The sequence below is a fragment of the Rhipicephalus sanguineus genome, chromosome 9 (genome assembly GCF_013339695.2).
Source record: "Rhipicephalus sanguineus isolate Rsan-2018 chromosome 9, BIME_Rsan_1.4, whole genome shotgun sequence".
NCBI lineage: Eukaryota > Metazoa > Arthropoda > Arachnida > Ixodida > Ixodidae > Rhipicephalus > Rhipicephalus sanguineus.
Window position 1 is genome coordinate 39,680,404 of NC_051184.2, and position 19,738 is coordinate 39,700,141.

Sequence of the window (19,738 nt, forward strand, 5' to 3'; positions counted from 1 at the left end):
GCGTACTAAATGTCTACGGATTATCCATCAGTTTCTAACCTCCGCGCATACTCGTTCGCGGCGCGTAAGTTTGTCAGCTGTAAACTGTAAACACCGCACAATCCTTCACAGATACAGTTGACCTACATTCACCCCGACGACGTCGAAGACTAGGTCGAGGAGACCTGTGAGTGGCCAGAAATACCGCGAGCGAACATTGTTTATATCTCGTTGAGGCGAATGCGTGGGGTCTTCGCCAGGTGTGCAACTACGAGGCACTGGAGTCGCGCAGCTACGTGCAGTGAAGGAAAAAGTCGTGCTGGTGAAGGGGAATGTGACACCATCGCAAGCCGTGAACAGTAGGCCCCATCGCGCGTGGGTTTCCGCGAGGCCGTCCGCTGAAGTACGGCGCGCGCAGGCTGCACATGAGTAACCGGGCAAGGCGGAGTTTGCAGCTGTGTCGGCCGCTGTGTTATGGACGATATGAAGTGTGAATCCGCAACATTCTCACGAGTTAGTAGGTGAGCCATCAGTGGCTTGCGTACCTTTCTTTCCTATCTAGGATGCTGCTTGGGAACGTTGTTCTCGTCGTTTTTCTTGCCGCCAACGAAACACCGGGAACAGAGGCGTGACCAGGGCGACACGCGCAAGTTCTTACTATTTAGTGAAGCCACCCACTGCTGCCGCAATTCAGGCGACGAAGGAAAACGATGCAGCGCGAACATGCCACGCTTGCACTCATCGCGTGGCGTACATGCGCTGCGGACACACGATTGCACCTTAAATATTTCTCTTCCGCTGCTTGTTCGTTCAGCCGTACACGACACAGTGATGACCAGATGACTTGCTATGCGAATGCAGTAAATTTTCTGCCATGGTAGTCACTTCGTATCGGACACAGGCGCATAACACAGTCACACAAACGCGTACCGAAGCAACACACACACAGCACTGGCGCAGCCCAAAGCACGGAAGTTTTTCCGATTTACCGACGCCACCCATTTCTTCTGCAATTCCGGCGACGACGGAAAGTGATACAGCGAGAACATGTCACACTTGCAATCCTCGCGCGGCGTGCTGTGCTGCGGGCACACAATCACGCCTAAAATGTTCCTTTTCCGCTGATTGTTCGTGCACCCGTGCACGACACAGTGATGGCCAGACGATCGGTTCTTTGAATACGCACCATTTCCGGCCATGACAATCGCTTTTTATCGCAAGGAAGGGCCTAATTCACACACAACATCCAAGCGTACCAAGCATACAGATACAACATGCGCAGCCCAAAGCGCGATGGCAACACTGAAAACATACCCTCGACCCCTGCAGCGCACTGGTGCGAGCATGGGTGCGAGGGTGCTCCTGTGAAAAGGTGTTATATCTCCTTGAACGCCTCACGTCGATTATTCTGTGCAGTTTGAACCTGAAGCATTTTTGTACCAGCACTTCGCTGTTCACTTGAGTGTCCACCTCCACCACAGCAACGTTCCCTCCTTCGACATCAACACTGCTCCAGTGTGAACATTTTGTCGTCCTCCCTTTGTCATAGCACTGTTTTAGCCGTAAACTTGTCCCTTATGAAATCAATAAGGTTGCGTTAGCATGTCAGCAGTCTATGGCTTTCCTAGTGGTGGTGATCATGATGGCGATATGTGGTGGTTGATGGCACAAAGGACTTTTTACTAGTGGTGATGGGCTTGACGTATGAACATATGTATACTACTGTACCTCACAGAGTTCCTGTGCATTCTCTCTTTACACTTTTTATGGAAAATGGCACAACAACGTGTAATTCTGCAAAGGTGCATCCTGTTCCATGGGCAAGGCATTATAGGTACAATGGCTGTAGAGATACTCTAGACTGATCAGACACTGTTTACATTAGTTAATAAAACAATTTCTATACTGTCTAGTGAAAGGTGCATCCATGCTCAGTTTTGTGCTGACAAACAAGCAAATAAGCTTACCGTGTCTATGCTTCAGTGTTAGTACACTAAATTTTCGGCAAGACATATAGCATCGCTAATCGTCTAACATAAACCACATATAAGCTGTATGAATTGAACCACACATCACGTTGGTCCTCAAAATCACCTTTATTTCAGATGTTACAGTTCTTGTCAGATACATTTTACACAACCAAAAAAATGTACACTATTCATTTGAAAAAAAAAAAAGGTATATAATGTAAAAGTTACGGTACGTCATTATAAAAAGTTGCCTATGTTCACGAGAATCAAGAAAAGGTTGCGTAAAATTACAGTTCATCATCCCTTGATAAAAGAAAGCTCCCTTTAAGCAACCTCACTAAAATCAGAATGGAATGTGAAACCTTTGCACGGACAAGCACACTGGCTGAATACAGAGATAAAGCATTGCACCACTGTTCTCAAGGAAACAGTGGTGAGGGTTTATAACTGTACAGCAAACATTGGCAGAATGATGGGGCAACACAGCGCCTATAGTAATGTCAACAATATTTAAAAAAAGAAGCTAAAAGAACACTATTACTTTCTGCCGAAATAAAACTTGCTAAAGTATTTAAATACTGTCCAAAGAATGCACACGAGTATACCTACATAATGACACAAGACTCGTTTGCACGCTGGCCAATGCACCGCAACGAAAAAAAATATAACGCAAGTAAAACGTGCAACACATGACTGGTGCTTAAGTAGATCTGCGCTGCCTATGAAACAAATGAATGCAAGTACTATGCGGCAATGAGGACAGGAAAAGCAACATCAACAACAAGAGGAGGGATAATTTAAAAAAAAAGGCAAATCGAGAGCACTGTTTCTCAACAAAAAAACCTCAGCTGCTGGAATGGCGGAGACAAAAACGGCTCCAAAAATGGCAAAGAGTGCAGGCTGTGGAAGTTGTGGTACTTTTTTTTGTTTGTTTTGTTTTGCTCCTAGCAGCCCGAGCCACTAAAACGACGATGAGTGGGCAAAACGCGGCGTTCGGCCGCTCTCATCGTCAACTTACCAACCGGGGCCGCAATCGCTTCAAGACTCAGCACCAGCGTCTGGCAACACGGCGCCCTAGTGCACGGTGCAATGTTACCCGGGCCGTTCGTCCCCGCGAGCCGCGCACCGCCAAACGACGTTTTGTTTCGTGAAAGGAGTCGTCGGCTGCGACCACGCGGAAAAGAGACGCTCTTCGTCTACGACATCCCTTCGTCCCGCCTCTGTCGTCGTCAGCACAACCCAAGAAATGCAACGCAAGATACCCCTGCGACACTTGAGCAAAGTTTCCGTGTGAAAGGTTTACGTTGAGAAGAGAGAGAGACGGACGCACACGGGCACGTGTGCAACGATGGAAGGACCCAATTATGGAACCAGCAGAACTGAGAGCTGCCACGGTAAAGACGTAAAGAGAGAAAAAAACTTTCAACCGAACGAAGCGGGAAGACGGGGAGCGAGAAACGGGTAGCATGGGGAACGGGACGGGACAAGGGTGTTGAGACACACACGACGCGGTTCACCAAAACGAAACGAAAGCAAAGAAAAAAGGTCAGATCACCGCAAACCACGGCAAAAAACACTCTTGTTGGCACTGGCAGGATCAGGAATAGTACAGCGTAGTAATGATGACAGAGCGTACTCGGTAGTAGTAGTAGTAAGCGTTCGGAGTAGTAAATGGCAATGGGGGAAAAAAATTTCCTTTCCCACTTTCCCAGGTATATATGTATATATATCCCTGACACCTTTCCCCTCGCACTGAAGTAACGGAGGGGAACGCACCGCCTTTTTTTTGTTTTTACTTCTGCGTCGACGTCCTGTATCCTTACGCCGCGGCTGACGTCGGAGAGACAGCTGCCTTGATTGCAAACAGCTGCTTGCTATGCCACTTAACGAGATGGCGTTAAAGGAGCCCCGCACGCCCCCCTGCGCAGCATACAGGGGGGTGCAGGAAATAGCGTTTCTAGAGAGAGTGTGGGGAGACCTGGTCTTGACTTCCTTGATTCCATTTCACAATTCAGCCCTGTGTTCCTTCCTTTTTGTTCCTTTTTAAACAAGTTCGGTGAGTGCGTGTCATGCTGCTTTCACCGCCCGCGCGCACACAGTCAGAGAGCATCTCCTAGGCATCCGTTGTCTCCTCGTCTTTTGTTCGTGTCAACAACGACTGCTACCTGCGCAAAAGGCAGACCAGGGAGGGAGAATGCGCGTGATCTCTCTGCAAGAGATCCAGGTGTGCTGTTCCACGAGAAAGACTTCACTGTGCGAAACATGAAGAAAAAAAAAAGAAAAAAAAAAGCTATTTTAGAGATACAGACTCGTCACTGGCAAGCAGGAGAGACTAAAACAAGGAACTGGCTTTGGCTTCGAGCTGTCCTACACGCGAGTGCAGGCGCCACCCCGGAAAAACGCGAGGGTGTGCGGCGGAGACCTCGGCTGCACCTGACCCGCGCGCATGCGCGAAATTTCTAATAAAATTCGATATAATTCTCAATGATTAAAAAATGCGAACTGGAAATCAGAGCAGCAAAGAAAAAAAATAAATGTCACGAACGTAAAATAAAAACACACTGCCGTCTTCCTCAGGCTAGTAGTGCACAGTCTTCTTCCGCTCTATCCCTCCTGTTTTTTTTTCTCCCATGTTGCCTTGGCGTGTGAGAACGTCCCAAAACATGGCGAAACAAGAAAGATGAGAAGCCGTTGCAGCCGAAGTCGCAGTGGCCACAGTGTCGCATCTCACACCCAGGAGTCTCCGGCGGGCTGGGACGACTGGCTGTCGAGTGCGAGGTACTGGGGCCCCTGATCGTTCGGATACCGGTCCTTCTTCTTGTTCACCTGGGCGTACACGGGCTCAGGCGGAGACCTCATAGGCTGCTGCTGCTGCTGTTGAGAGACGGGGCAATGGATATCCGAGAAGACGGGCTCAAACAGATGCAACAGCACAAAACAGACGCAAAGCATAAACTAAACAAGGACACGAAAATACACAAGATACACACTGCATACTCATGGGCCTAATGCCATAAAGAACTAAACTGTGGGACAGTTAGTCATCTAGAGCGGAAAAGTAACCCAGTTACACATTCTGCTGACCAAGTAACCTCATCATTTTCCCGTTACTGTAAGACTAGTAATTAAAGTTAGACACAACCAAATGAATCCACCACACAATTAGGCCAGGGAAAGCACAGAAGACATTAATTGTCGTCTTTAACTGTAGCATAGTAACTATGACATCAGTAGAAATGAATTAAAGTGGACAAAAAATCAGCCTTCTGATCTATGGTATTCAAACCCACAACCTTCGAATTACACGTAATTAAAGTGTCACGTACACATGCAATGCATTAGATTTTGATTTAAATTCACGACAAATGGATATCGTGTTTTGTGCGAGAAATGCAAGCACCAGTGTCATCCACCTTTGCCTTTCTCTTTTGACTTTTCTTTTATCAATACGACATCACGATTTCTTAAGCGCAAGCATTTGGCTTTTAAAGGGGTATCCAGACGGGGGAGAAATGCTCGGGGGGTAAAGGCGGAGCCTAGTGACGTCAGCTCGCGAGGAGAAGTCTCCACAAATGCCCCCCACTCACACGGATGAGGCAAACGGAGGGGGAGACCAGTGTTACTAGACTACTCTGGTGGCTTGCACCACCCGTTTGACGAGCTGCTGACGACGAGCTGCAGACGACCATCCAGCTGCAGACTGGACACCCACTGCCGCTCTCTGCAGGAGCAAGTGCAATAATGTGGCCAAACAAGAGCCCGAAATTCGGCCACATCCCCCACCGCAGGGGGATCGTTTGTCCTTTCGGCCCCGGTCTCCTCCGAGGAGGCGCGGGGGGGTCACGCCCACTCGCTAATCCGTGACGTCGCGGTCACAATCCCCCCGTCTCCCCCCAGCATTCCTCCCCCGTCTGAATACACCTTTAGTAACGGAGCCCAAGACTGACCGTAAGTTAGCGTCTTTGCGTTCTCATCTTTTTCGCAGTCACATACCTGACAGCACCGTTGTGCGAAGGTTAACCTTATCGTAATGAAGTCGCACCAGACACACACACAAAAAAAGATAGCTTCATCATATGCGACGGATTGCTTACATACCATCATTTAAGTAGAATAGAGTTTGGACAACCTGCCCTACGGCTGCTGTATTGTGTCCCGTTATTGCACAAGTTCTGCGCCAGTTCGCTTTGCACAGCGCATTACATTCTAACACCTTTAAATGTGCTGCTGTACACAGGCCATACACTATACCAGGTGCTTCAAGAAATGCATCCAAAATCCTCCAAAATCAGGGAAATGCAATATTTGTTCTGTGCCTTCAGAATTACTTCTTGTGTAGCCACAGGCATGTTAAGATGGTTAAACACATCATTTGGGGCAGTAATTAAGAAAGCTAACTTCATTAAATTTTTAATTGGTGGAGTTAGGCGGTTATGTCACAGGGAGAATAGAAGTTCTTGACGCGAGGAACCCATTGCGGCTTTGAGATAAAGAAAAAGCGGCATCTAGTAATTATTGTGGCGTAACGAAATTCAACCAATTTCAAAGGCAAAACCGAAACCGAAGCACCGATGAGGGCAACAAGCAGACGACCAGAATGACGTCGCTCTTCAAACAGCGGTTACAGAGGTGTAGTTCTTCGGCATTCGTTAACGTATGTGTGCCATGCGTGCTATAATTGCAAGCGCAGCCCGCACACCCACTCAACGAAGTCGGTTGATGGTTGGTATAATGATGCTCACTCATACTGGACGTCTCGGAAGAATATGGCAGTTGCGTTCTTGCGCGTTTCGGTTTCGCCGCTGAATCTGGTTGAACTTCTTTACTTTGCAATTATTACTAGAGGCCGCTTTTTCGACATCTCAAAGCTGCAATGGCTTCTTCGCATGAAGGACTTCAATTCTCCTGTTTGACATAACTGCCTAACTCCACTAATTAAAAGGCAATTAATGGAGCTTTCTTAATTACTGTCCCCAATGATTGTCTGTCACCATCTTAAGATGCCTGTGGCTACAGAAGAAGTAATTCTGAAGGCATCGAGCAAATATCGTATTTGCCTCATTTTTGAGGATTTTGGACGCATTTCTTGAAACACCCGGTATGTTGCTTGCTAAAGTTTGTGTACTGCCACCTTTGTCATCCAAATTTTTTCATTGCTTAGCAAAGGACTGGAACGGCCTTTGCTAGCACATCGCTGCCATCACCACTTCAGCTTGGACAAAATAACTAGTGTTTTATAACCTAATGTCAGGACAACTAGGTACTAGGTAATTCTTACATGCCCACCCCTTATGTAATGACCCCCTTTAAGGTAATAAAATGATAAAAAAAAAACAACACCTGTACTAAACAACTATTTGTTATACTGTGGCGAGATGCGTTTCTGACTTACTTTGCAACACCAGTGTTTGCTACATTGAGGATGGGTTTGAGACAATAACAGTTACAGTTTGCTTAGCAACTGGAAACACTTAAGAGCAGCTTGAAGCAGGATGTTTTCAGCAAACATACATGTTTTTTCCAACAATATTGTTTGGCTAGACCGCGCACATTGTCAAGGCATAACATCAATGCCACTGTTGTGTACTATTAATGAAGATGAAAAGCGTCTTTGCCATTCAGCATTGTTCATCTGTAACGCGGGCACTTACTGACAGCAGGCCATCTAAATGATGGGAGAACCTTTCTAATGTTCAAATGCAGGCGTCTCTTTTGCATAAATCCAACTACGAAAAGTATTTATTTTTGCTGATGGAATGTAAGCTTTCGATGAGTATTTCATGAAGGAAATGCAAAAGAGTCATATGTGTCAAAAGAATCATTTTTGTGTCATGTGCGACTTTATTATGACTGAGTTCCCCTATATTTTGGGGCTCGAGGTCAACACAGCAAACAAAAGGCCGCTAAGTAGAATGCTTCATTAAGCATCAAGCCAGCCTTAAACCAGTCACCATAAAGAGTGTAAGGCCCATACTGTGTAAAATAATGCCAGCTGTAGTGAAGTGTCCTACGAAGATAAAATATAGGTTTCTAGTTCTGAGCAGATAGATATACAGAATGATAGATCAAGGATATGGTTTTATGCAGATGCACTTATTGTGCTAGCATCAACATTTAGCAGCGTATAGACCTTTCCATTAGAGAGAGGGAACACCTCCTTTCTGGACTGTTTCATGGAGATACAAAGGCCAACATCAATGTCTCGGCAGTGCATTTTCGGGAGGTCACGCATATTTACAACAGCCCAGAAGAGATTATGGTGGCGCCCAAGAAGCCCTCGTTGGAAAGGTGCATAATATCAGACATAATTTTAAACCAAGAGCGCTCATTCTTAAACTGCAGTGCCTACAGGAAGCCTTATGACTAATGTTTTAGCTGCACTGTTCAAGTTAACAGGACAGCTGCATTCTGTTAAAGATGTCATAGATGTATGACCAACGTAAGGCATGCTGCAGATTCTCGTTGCACTGACAAAGAATTAGAAATATGTTGGCAACAAGCTAACAATATAGACGGCTCTTAAGTGCAGCTACGTTAAGAAGAAAGCATGCAATAAGCAAATTCAAGCATGCTTTGCCACAATGTTTGTTAATTATGGGAGTTCAGGATGAAGAAAAAACCCCACTGTAAGTATGCACACATGCCAAGTGTTGCCTGCCTAGTAGCAGCTAACTCAGCAATTACCGTGCTCCTTGCCCAAGCAACTAATAAGCAGCTGTAGCTGAAGCACTGATGCTTAGAGTGTTTAACTAGAATAAATGTACTGAATAACAAAGGACATCGCTGTAGCTTACTTGCAGAACTAATGTAAAAGTGCTTTTATGGACTTCCAAGCATCCAAAAAAACATTTTGAAGGACTGAAATAACATTATTCTCCCTAATTGAAAACAAAACATCGTTACCAATGCAAATAGCATAGACACACGAGAAAAGCTTATGTGCAACCCCTAATTGCCACAAAATTGCCAAGAAGATCAACTTGGTTTGTCCAAGTTCAAGTTCACTTTTGCAAATAAAACTGAACTTGAACTTGTATTATTTATTAGCATTATTTGTAAGTTGATTTTCGGTCTGGATCCAATATGGAATTACAGATTAATATGAAATTATGCATTTACTATATATGAAACCTGGTCTCTACTGCAAGCTGACCGCAATCACTACATTACTGGTACGTGTGACACAGCAAAAGGCAACACGAACGAAACAATACACACTTCTCATAAGCAACGTCCCAGCCACATGCAATGGTCAAGAGAAAGGGGGAAGCATGCGAGAGTAGAAAAAGCCAAGGAAAACCCACCACGTTTTGTTTTAGTTAAAGGAGTGTAAGACCAGGTCGGGAAGATGTTAGAAACCGGGCGGCTGAAGGAAAGAGCACAGTTAGTCAGACATGGCACGGAACGACACAAGCGTGAACACAGAAGCACGTGTTAATCATAGACAGCACATGGCACAATTACAACACCCAGAGTTATCCCCAATCACCAACAGAATGCCTGTACCAATTTATGGCTACATAACTACAGCTGAAAAACTGCATCAGCAAGAGAAACTTACTGGTGAGTCAAACAGAAGTATCACGAGAGACGAGAACTGGTGATGAATGAGAACAGCCTGAAGAACACAGCTCACCCAATCAACGTTCACATATCTCCATGCTTAGTTCTCTCTAACGTATTCCAATTTGTGCTTTCACTCAAAACACTGATGCATTGGCCACATCTGCGTTTCTCATGAACTGACAATGAATATAATGAGAGGTGATAACTTTGGGCATTGCGTTAGCAAATGTTCCCAATTAGAGAACTCACAGTTCTGAATTAACCCTCTCATGTTTCAATGCGGTTATCGTCGGATAAAATTTGCGTAGTAACACATGCACGTTAGTACAACCAGACATCTCACGTAACACATTTTCCCTAATAGTATTGGTTAATAACAGTCTCGCAGAGTAGGGTTATTAGTTCGCGTTAATATTAGCCACCACAACCGAAAGAGGTAGACAGAGGAGTGGAACACAAACAATTCTTTACATCTATACTACAGACAACAAACAGATGGTAGAGAGAGAAAGCTTACGCTTGCTTTAACACACACTCATGGCTTAAGCAATTGCACCAGCTACGAGAACAACTCAAGATATCCAGGTTGAAAACAATGCAGGACTTGCCTCAGGACCAGTAATTCACTACATGTGCTAATCTGTCCTCATATCATTTTCCATATCCTCATCATTGTTATGGCAAACCTGTTAATGCAGCAGCTCATGCTTCGCAGGTCAGTGACATTTCTCCCATCACTCGCGGACAGCCAAATGCTGTGTTAGATGAGAAATGCAGGTATGTGTCGTGTACCTTGACGGAACATTAATTATTGTACATTTACTTCAATTATTATGCAATCATCGCATGGAAGGTGTCGCAAACATGCAGCTACTTTCGACCGAACGAGCGGAGTGACATGTTTGTCGCAACAAAGCCACGGTATGTGGAACACTGGAAGCGCGGAGGCGAACGAATAATGTGCGACTCGGCGCAACTTTAATAATAATAATATCTGGGGTTTAATGTCCCAAAACCACGATGTGATTATGAGGGACGCTGTAGTGGAGGGCTCCGGAAATTTCGACTACCTGGGGTTCTTTAACGTGCACCTAAATCTAAGTACACGAGCCTCAATCATTTTCGCATCAATCGAAAATGCAGCCACCACGGCCGGGCTTTGATCCCGCGACCTTCGGATCAGCGGTCGAGCACCATAACCACTAGACCACTGTGGCGGGGCATTGGCACAACTTTACATCTACAAGTTGTAATCGTGTAATATGTGAAGTGCCTATGCATTACATAGAAAACGCAGCCACCCAAATACAATACAACTGCGATCCAAAACATGCAAAGTGTGACTCCTGTCACTTCAATACTATCGTGTCTGCAACACTGCCCGTTAATACCGCAGAAATTATTGCAGACGAAAAGCAACAGCTCAATGAAACATACGGAGCGAGACTTCATTACTTGGGTTGCTACGACACTACCTGTTCCATTCTGTTGAAGTTATGCAGTTTCGTTAATTCCATAAAAAATGAACGGACGAAAACAACCGCACCGCAAAATGTGCAAACTGAGACTCCTGCGGCATCAATACTGAGGACACTGCCCGTTAATTCCGTAGAAATTATTGCAGATGAAAAGCGACAGCTCTACGAAATGTACAGAGTGAGACTGCTGCGACTTTTATTACTTGTGTTCCTAAGACACCACCTGTTCATTCCGTAGAAGTTATGCAGTTCCATTAATTTCTTAGAAAATTAACGAATAAGAACAACAAATAAGAACAAGATGTGCTGAGTGAGACTTCCGTAACTTCCATACCTGCATTTGCCTGTTAATTCCATAGAAATTACTGCAGACAAAAAGCAACCGCTCCGTGAAACGTATGGAGTGAGACTTCTACAATTTTTATTACTAGTGTTTCTACGACACTGCCTGTAGAAGTTATGCAGTTTTGGTAATTCCATAGAAAATTAACGTACGAAAGCGCTCACATCATCAATGTGCGGAGTGAGACTTCCACCAGTGCAATACCTACGTTTCAGCAGTGTGCCCTGCTAATTATGAAATGATGTACAGAAGATGAAGAACAACAGATAAAGAAGAAGCTGCAAGAGCAATGCCAGGATGGCCACTTACAGGGCCCGGTGGGAAAATCGGGACTCCACCAACAGGTGGGCGGTGCAGCGTCGGCTGCTGTGGCTGTGCGGGCTGCGGAGAGCCCGGCTGACCCTCGGCACTGCCACCGCCGCCACCGTGGCTGAGTTCGCTCAGAGGAAGCTCCTCTGACTGGATAACAAAACATCAATATATAATGAATTGCTGAAGAGCTCTCAGCAGAACAGCTAACAAATCTGTTCATCTGTTTTCACAGCAACTGGTCATCTGCATTCTGTTATACAATTCTAGCTTTTCCTTTTCTTTTGCAAAGCAACAATGCTGACTTAAAAAACAATAAATTCATACAGACTGGCATTTCAGATAACACTAAATCTCTTGATAATAGAATTTCTGAGGGGGAAGTAAGCTCTGTCAAGAGTAAACTGACAACATAATTAGCAGCTAATTAGCTATGATCCACACATTAACATTACAATTAGCTATGTTACACTGACTGCAACAGATGAATGACAGCCGACCAGACTGCAACGCATAGCCCCTAGTAATGAAACCTGAGAGTGCCGGCGGAGGCATTGACATAATATTTCCTATACACGAGAATAAATTTGTACATTCTGGGACATGATTGCCTAGTTTACAACAAAACACAATCATCTTTACTTGTGCTAAGGACAGAGCTGAAATGCACTTCATATGAGGTAGCAATTTAAGAACAGTTTAAAAAAGATACGAAGCTAAGAAGTGATAACACCAACCCTTCAGAGGTTCACTATCGTTTCACTTACGCTTAAAGGGGTCATGAAGCACCCCTTGGGCTTGTTGAAAAAACACATCCTGCGGAAAGCTGACACGGCTATGAAATGCTCAGCCAAATATCGCAGTCGTGCGCGCCGCCTAAAGGCTACAAGCGGAACGCGATGTTGTTGTTTTCTCAGGAGCCCTATTTTCAAACAGAGGCCGGTTCTCACTCTCGTCGGTGGGCGGGGCGTCTGCCGATTGACGTCGCGATCTGCATCGACGCGTCGCAAAAGACATAGCATCCTCATTGGCCGATAGCCGACGTAAATCGAGAGCGGCGTTCGGATCAGATGCGCTTCTTGCCACGGGGTGCCGCCACTTGCCGGCGCCACACTCCTCAGTACACGGTAGCCGCGCTCGCGCACGCGAATCACAGCGGGAGAGCGATCACGTTTCATGACGCGCGCTGACATAACTTCTTTCCCCCGTGCCATCCCTCCCTGTCTAGCTTCCAGTGCGCTTGTCGGCACGAGAAAAGAGAGAAAGTGCTGAGAGCGTGCGCCAAACCCCCGTAACTCCGCTAATTCTTGACGGATTCGAGAAATTTTTGTGGCAATCGATTCGGGAGGCAGTAAACTCCAATACTGAGGTCATTAGATCATTACTTGGGAAAGTGGTTCATGACCCCTTTAACTATCCCCACATCATTAAAGAAAGAAAAAAAAAAGCAAAGAGCTTACCCGACTATATGGCATGTTCACTGAAAAAAAAAGAGAGAAACAGAGAGGGGATATATTAGAGAAAAGCAAGCTTTAAAAGTAGCTTGGGGTTTTCACGAAATCGCACAAGTTATTCAGAAATACGGAGGAATGTGTCATCTACACAAATGACATCGCAAATATGTTATCTTTTAGCAGTGAAATACATAGTGGCACGATGTGTCACTTTTACAGTAAGACATATGCACTTTTTATCACCTCTGTGACAGATTTACCACTGTCTCTTTCAGTGCGATCGGCTGCACACTTCGTTTCGTATCACCTTGGAAGGAGTGTTTCTTTAATTCATTCTGAACGAAACATGTAGCTAGTGCATTCAAACAGTAATACTAAACAGAACTCATTGTGAAGTGGCAGCGCTATGTGAAATTCAGCCTTTAGAAGCCAGCTACAATGGTATGCCCGGATAGGCAGCCAGTGCTAGACTCGTAAGGCCTGTCCCAACTAAACATTACCAACAATTTAAAGGTAACAGAGAACTTTACACTAATGATTATCATGGCACATGCTGATGGGCGTTGCTTGCGTTAGTCATTAGTATTTTTAAATGCTGCACAAATAATTTATTCAGTGTCATTAGCTTGTATTTAAGGGGAGTTGCTATTCGAAGACACTTTTTAATATTTATCCTAGACCAATAAAACATGAACCATTTATAGAGCTCTTAACGCTAATTTCAAGTGTGTAATCAGTTTTAAAGTGAGTTGCATAGGTTTTGTTCTGTATCATGACAATGCGTAAATGTAGGCAGGGTTTGTACAGGTCTCAAAGAAAAGAATTCAAGGATATTCAAGGAACTTCAAAGTCCTGTGACAAGTTTCTCAAAACAAAAAACAAAAAACTACATCATCTTAGAGCTTGTCGATTACTCAGTCACCAGAGCCATAAATGTGCATGGCCGCACTGGTGGGCTATTATTACCGCCGCTTCAAATTATCCACTTAAATTTACATTGCAAAATACGGGACCACAGAAATCCTTCGAATTAAGTGGGATTTCGAAATAACCGAGTTCAAATTAATGAGGTTTCGCTGTAATTGTACGGCGTGTGCACGCATGCATAATTAAGGGACAAAATTTGTGTCCCGTGACAGCTAGTAACCCCTTGTCAATCTTAACGTGCTTTTCAGCATGACACTATAGTGTACTGCGGCAACAGTGGCCTAAGCATTTTGCATGTGATCAGAAAATTTTAGAACTAATGTGTCTAGTTATTATTATTATTATATTTTCACAGTGGCACTAGTGCTATTTTTCGGGAGATTTATGTCTGTGCCGGTATACTCTGGAGGACTGCTCCAAATTCTGGAGTCTACCGGGCAAATCAGGAGAACTGGCAGATATGTTACTGTGTATGCCAGAACAGACCCTTTTCATAAATGTAAGGCTAGCCTTCCTCTGATGCAGTTAGCTTATAATCGCGGCTAGTCGCTTACTGCAAACAGCGTGTTCAAGCGCAGTTTAAATGCGCTATGATGCAGAAAACGTAGACTCAGCTCCCTTGATATAAACATGCATAATAGACAAGCCCCAGCATGTGCGACTCGGACCTCATCTCCACTTGAAGGATGGCAGGTTCCGCCATTAGTTGGGCGAATATGCAGTGCAGGGAAGCACACTTGCAGATTTTGAAAAGGGTTTATACCACATGCAAGTAAGCACTGAACACAGAAATAATTACAGATTTAGAAGAAGTACCAAAGTTGTGAACGAAAACGACATACTTATATGAGAAGTGCTACAAGAAGAGAGCAAGTAAAACATTTTTATGAAAACGGCAAGAAGGAAAGAGATGAAAGTACTGAAAACATATGAGCATGAGCGCCAATGTATCGTTTGTTTTCAGTCCTTTCTATCTCTCTGTCACGCCGTTTTTATAATAATGAATCCATACCAACTCGTCCAATTGTCTGTCCTACTTCATGGTAAAACAAACATTAGCCCGATGAAACCATTCTCTGCTCAAGCTACTGGTGGCAGTGACAAAACTGCTCTAGAGTTCACCACACGCACGCAAATACACACCACCCCAATTATGCAAGTGATGCTCACCAGGGGGCTGCCCGCTGTTAAGCTCTCGGGCCACACGTGGCAGGGTGCGGTCCTCGTAGCGGGTGCCACCTTGGGAGCTGATTGGCCGGCTCAGCGTGTTGTTGGCGCTCGACGGGGGCGACGATGAAGAGTTGCGTGCCACGAGCGTCCTCGTGAGGAAGTGGTACTCGCGCCAGCCGGCGTTCTTGTAGACTTCCCGCAGCTCAACGTGCTGCCACAAGTTGTACAGGAGCTAGTACGGTAAAAAATAAAATAGGGAAAAAAAACGTTAATGAAAATGAAGAACGACGTTTCAAAAAGTCATGCGAGATAAACATGTGCCAAATGGTAGTCAAAACATACGCCCTGAAAATGCTGAGCTCATGACAAGCTTGACAAGCTTTTCATAGCAGACGACATGAATACAACCGGTCCCGCGGACAACATGAATACAGTCAATCCCGGATAGATCAAACTTCATGGGGTCAGAAACAGTTCAATACAGTCGAACCTCGATATATCGAACGGCACGGCGATCGCGAAATAGTTCGATATATCCAGAATTCGATATAAAAAATCACGTAAAAAATGCGTCAAGAACTTGTGGAAAACAACCAACGAACCAATCGTGGTGCAGTAAATACTCACTTGAAGATTCAAACAAAGTATTTATTGTGTTGGCTTAAAATACTGAAAAAGAGTAGCCTGCTTTTTGTTGGCAATGGCGTGTTTGACGACTGCGTCCTCAACATAGTCCAGGCGATCCACAAGTGAAAGGCCGGTGCCTTCAATCGCGCTGCAGTGGCGGCGCGCAAGGGCCAAAGCGGCTACGACCTCAGCTGATGTCGGGAGCGGGGCACCATCAGCGCTTGCGGGATCCACCTCGGCAGCGTCTTCATTCGGCTGCTCAGCGGTAGCTTCGGCGACGATCTCTACATCCGTTAGCTCCGCCGTTGTACCAGTGCTGTCGTCACCTCCAACGAAGTCTTCGATGCACATGCTTTGCGGCTCTGCACCAACAAAGCTCTCCAGCTTGCTCCACGTTTCGGCGAGCTCGCTTTCTTCATCTGCGCATGCCAACTCAGCTTCCTCGGATTCTTCCACTGATGCTTCGTCAGTGCATCCACCGAAGCCCGCATGCCGAAAGCAGTTGGCTATCGTCGACTGCCTGACGTTTTCCCACGACGCCTTGAGCATTTGGATGGCGCCCAAAAGATCGATCTTCAGATCTTGGCCCATCCGGAGTCTTACAAGCAAAATGTCGATCAGCCGACGCTTGTAGATAGACTTAAATGTGCGGATAATGCCCTGGTCCAACGGTTGGAGCTTCGAAGTGGTGTTGGGCGGCAGAAATACCACTTCGATGTTGCTCAGCTGGGCATCGGTGTGGTGTGCCGTGCAGTTATCGACGATAAGGCATACCTTCCGTCCCTGACGCACCAGGTCCGAATCCCAGGCCTTCAGCCTGGATTGCTTCCAGTTTTGCTGCAAAAGTCAGAGTCGTCCGTTTCTTCGCGTCTGCAGCCATCGCTACACACACCACAACGCGCGGCAGGCCTAACACACGAGCACAACAACGACCGATGCGACGGATGCCTGGCGATACTATCAAGGAGGAGCTGGTGCAACAAGTGCACTGCGTCATTGCTGCAAGGCTGCGGCGTGCGTATGCCGCTACGTTCAAGTGGCGCACTCGGCGCCATCGATGTGTGCAGCAGTCGTAAACGCCCACCGCGCTACCGCTATTTTCGAGAGTTGCGGGAAAGCTCGCCGCCTGTCAACGGAGCGGGGGCGGTTTGGGGTGGCCAAGTTCGATATATCCATTATACGTCAAACTTCGTTCGAAATAAAAAAATTAAAAATGCATGCGATTTCCCACGTGATATAGGAACCGTTCGATATAGGCAATAATTCGATATGTCCGTGTTCGATATATCGAGGTTTGACTGTATATTGATGATTTCAAGTACAAAGCATGCATATTTAGGGCTTAAAGAAAGGTTGTCACCTGGCACTAAAGCCTGCTTTACAAAAACAGTTCATGAGAGCGTTTGCTTGACGATGTTCCAAGCACCAGCCATCACTTCTTTCACTCTGAGATCAATATTTATCTTGACTCTTGACTGAGGTCTTATCAGGATCGAAACGAGAAGTCCAACATGCTACCCAAACAACAAAGGAACATAACCCATCCGTCAACCTCAGTCGACGTTTTGGCGATGGCGTTAAGAGGTCGACTTGAGGGAAAAAAAATTACTCATTCTTTCTCTTCCTAGATTTCAAGGTACAGGTTTTTCAAACAGGTCAAGGTAATTAAGTCGTTACTCTGCATTTGCGTAACCACGGCAAACTGTCGCATTCAAAACGCGCCATTTTATCGCACGTGACTCCTGCTTACAAAGTCACAAAGTTATGCAAAGGCAAAAGGACGAAGCTAACACAAATCTATGCAATGTCCACAATTCCCATGCTGACTGGATCACCACATTTGATTAGGATCAGAGTTACCCCTCTGGTAGATTTCGCAAGGAAACTACAAAACACGTACGATGAGTAAATGTAGACAAATCACACGCACCTGAGACGTGAACTTGACAACACGTGCCGAGAAGCGGCCTTTCTGCTTGGTGATGTAGGTTAGCCGCGTGACACCACCAGCTTCTAAAAGCGAGCGTGCAAAGTCACTGTTGCGCACAATCACTTCGTTCAGCGTGGCGAGCACAGCCGCGATGGTGTCGTCGGAGGTGCCCACGTCGTGCTGCGGGTTGCCATTTGGCAGCTTCTGGACCAGATCACTCATGGCATATTTGCCTGCAACAGACCATGTGCATTAGACAAACGCGTAAGAGATATACACTGAACAAAGTTCTCAATCGCACTTTTGTACAAACAAAATTTGTCTGTTGCATCAGAGAGTCACTGAAGTTGTAAGGCAAAATTCTTAGATGCCTGATCAAACACAAAAATTGGCCGTCGGCTTTGGTGGCGCTGCCATCAACACGAGTGATGCAAAAAAGCATTACGTGGTGACGTCACCATGACATCACAGACAGCCAAAATATGTGACATTATCATGACGTTCCGTGATGACGTCATCACATGACATCGTCGATTGGTCAAAGGTGGGCCGATCATGGAGGCAGTGCAAAACCATGTCAGCTGCAGAAAGATTTCGGAAGGAGGGGGGGGGGGATCAATACTTTTGACTGAGAAGAAAAAGAAGAAAAGATGGCTTTCACTTTGGAGTCGAGTTAGGCGAATGCGTGAGGGACTCTGAGTTTTCATTTCTTCAGACAGCATCCCTTTAACTCCAGCACATTCACATTCTTCTTCTCAAGGTTTACTGCATTTACTATAATCTCCACAACGTTTGTGCATTTAGATGTACAGTGCCCACAGATTGAAACAAAACATAACTCTTAACCCAACTGGTATATGCCATTCGAGATAACCTAAATGTTGCTTACGAATCTGGCTGCTAAAGGTAATCTTGGCCCTGATGTAACTTTATGAGTAAAAATTACATCAATAGGGCACAAACTGAAGATTGTGGAAACAGAAGTATGCGCATTACTTAGCCCTTAACTGTAGCATATTAATCCATGAGAACTGTAAATGATGCCGCAAGGTTGTTATCAAGCTAGCAAGCTGTCAAGGAAAGTTTGCATCATAATTATGACTTTAGTGTCGGTGCTGCAAAAAATGCTAAGCAGTAAAAATGACAAGGTACTAATGCCATCTGCTCTCGTGACATTTCTAGGATGTGTACACTGCATATGTTCTGTTTATTTCTTGCTGTTCACTGTCATTCTTAGCTATTTCAGTATATTTGTTACTATTTTTTTTATGAAGACTTGAACTGTTACCATTCCTTACAATGTCTTGATTCCTTTTGAAACTCTCAAAACTCGCGCATCCTTTCGCATTATGGCATACAAAAAGCGCGAAACTAAGATATGCATTTTGACTACAATGAGAATGGTTGTTAGGTTTCAACAGTCACATTAGCAGGTAATTGCAGCCAAACACCTTTATAAGGAAGTTCTCAGGACCTTGCAAGTATTTCTTTATACAGACCACATTGATGTATAAGCATTCAACTATAGATGGACTTACCCATCCCTCATGCAGAACCCCACTCTTCGAAGTATTCGAGGTATCGTAAATAAGTAAAGGAAGTCTTGGTCGCCCTTGCAATGAAAGTGGCTGAACAACTCACCGATCAGCTCCTTGTTCCGCTGATCCATGGCAAGGTTGCGTAGTGCCGTGGCCACTGCACACACTACCCTGTCCACTTCCATCCGGAGCAGCTCCACCAAAACAGGAAGGCCCCGGTCTTTTCTCACAGCTGCCCTGATGTCTATGCTTGGCTGCAAGCAAGCACACACAATTCATTGTTAACGTGCAAAAGAAAGGAAATCGACAGTGAATTCAATTCTGGGGTATTATGTGGCAAAATCGCAACATGATTATGGTGCATGACGTAGCTGAGTGCTGTGGATTAATTTTTTACCCCCCAGTGTTCTTTAATGTGCACTTAAACCAAAGCACACATATATTTTT

General features: G+C 45.2%; 1 protein-coding gene across 7 annotated transcripts in view; it reads right to left on the reverse strand.

Annotated features, from left to right (window-relative positions):
* Nucleotides 1-2,056: 2,056 nt before the first annotated feature.
* The window catches only part of LOC119405035 (catenin delta-2), a 136,145-nt gene continuing 118,463 nt past the window's right edge, over nucleotides 2,057-19,738 (reverse strand). For 5 of the 7 annotated variants that reach the window (XM_049419165.1, XM_049419164.1, XM_049419162.1 and 2 more), the window contains 5 exons: nucleotides 19,395-19,545; nucleotides 17,754-17,986; nucleotides 15,173-15,428; nucleotides 11,646-11,791; nucleotides 2,057-4,823 (listed from right to left, as the gene is read on the reverse strand). In XM_049419165.1, coding sequence (XP_049275122.1) covers nucleotides 4,677-4,823; nucleotides 11,646-11,791; nucleotides 15,173-15,428; nucleotides 17,754-17,986; nucleotides 19,395-19,545 — 933 coding nt within the window. In that variant the 3' untranslated portion in view covers nucleotides 2,057-4,676. Of the gene's footprint in view, nucleotides 4,824-11,645; nucleotides 11,796-13,105; nucleotides 13,126-15,172; nucleotides 15,429-17,753; nucleotides 17,987-19,394; nucleotides 19,546-19,738 lie in introns of all 7 variants that reach the window. The other 2 variants (XM_037671789.2, XM_049419161.1) reach the window with 2 other exon arrangements.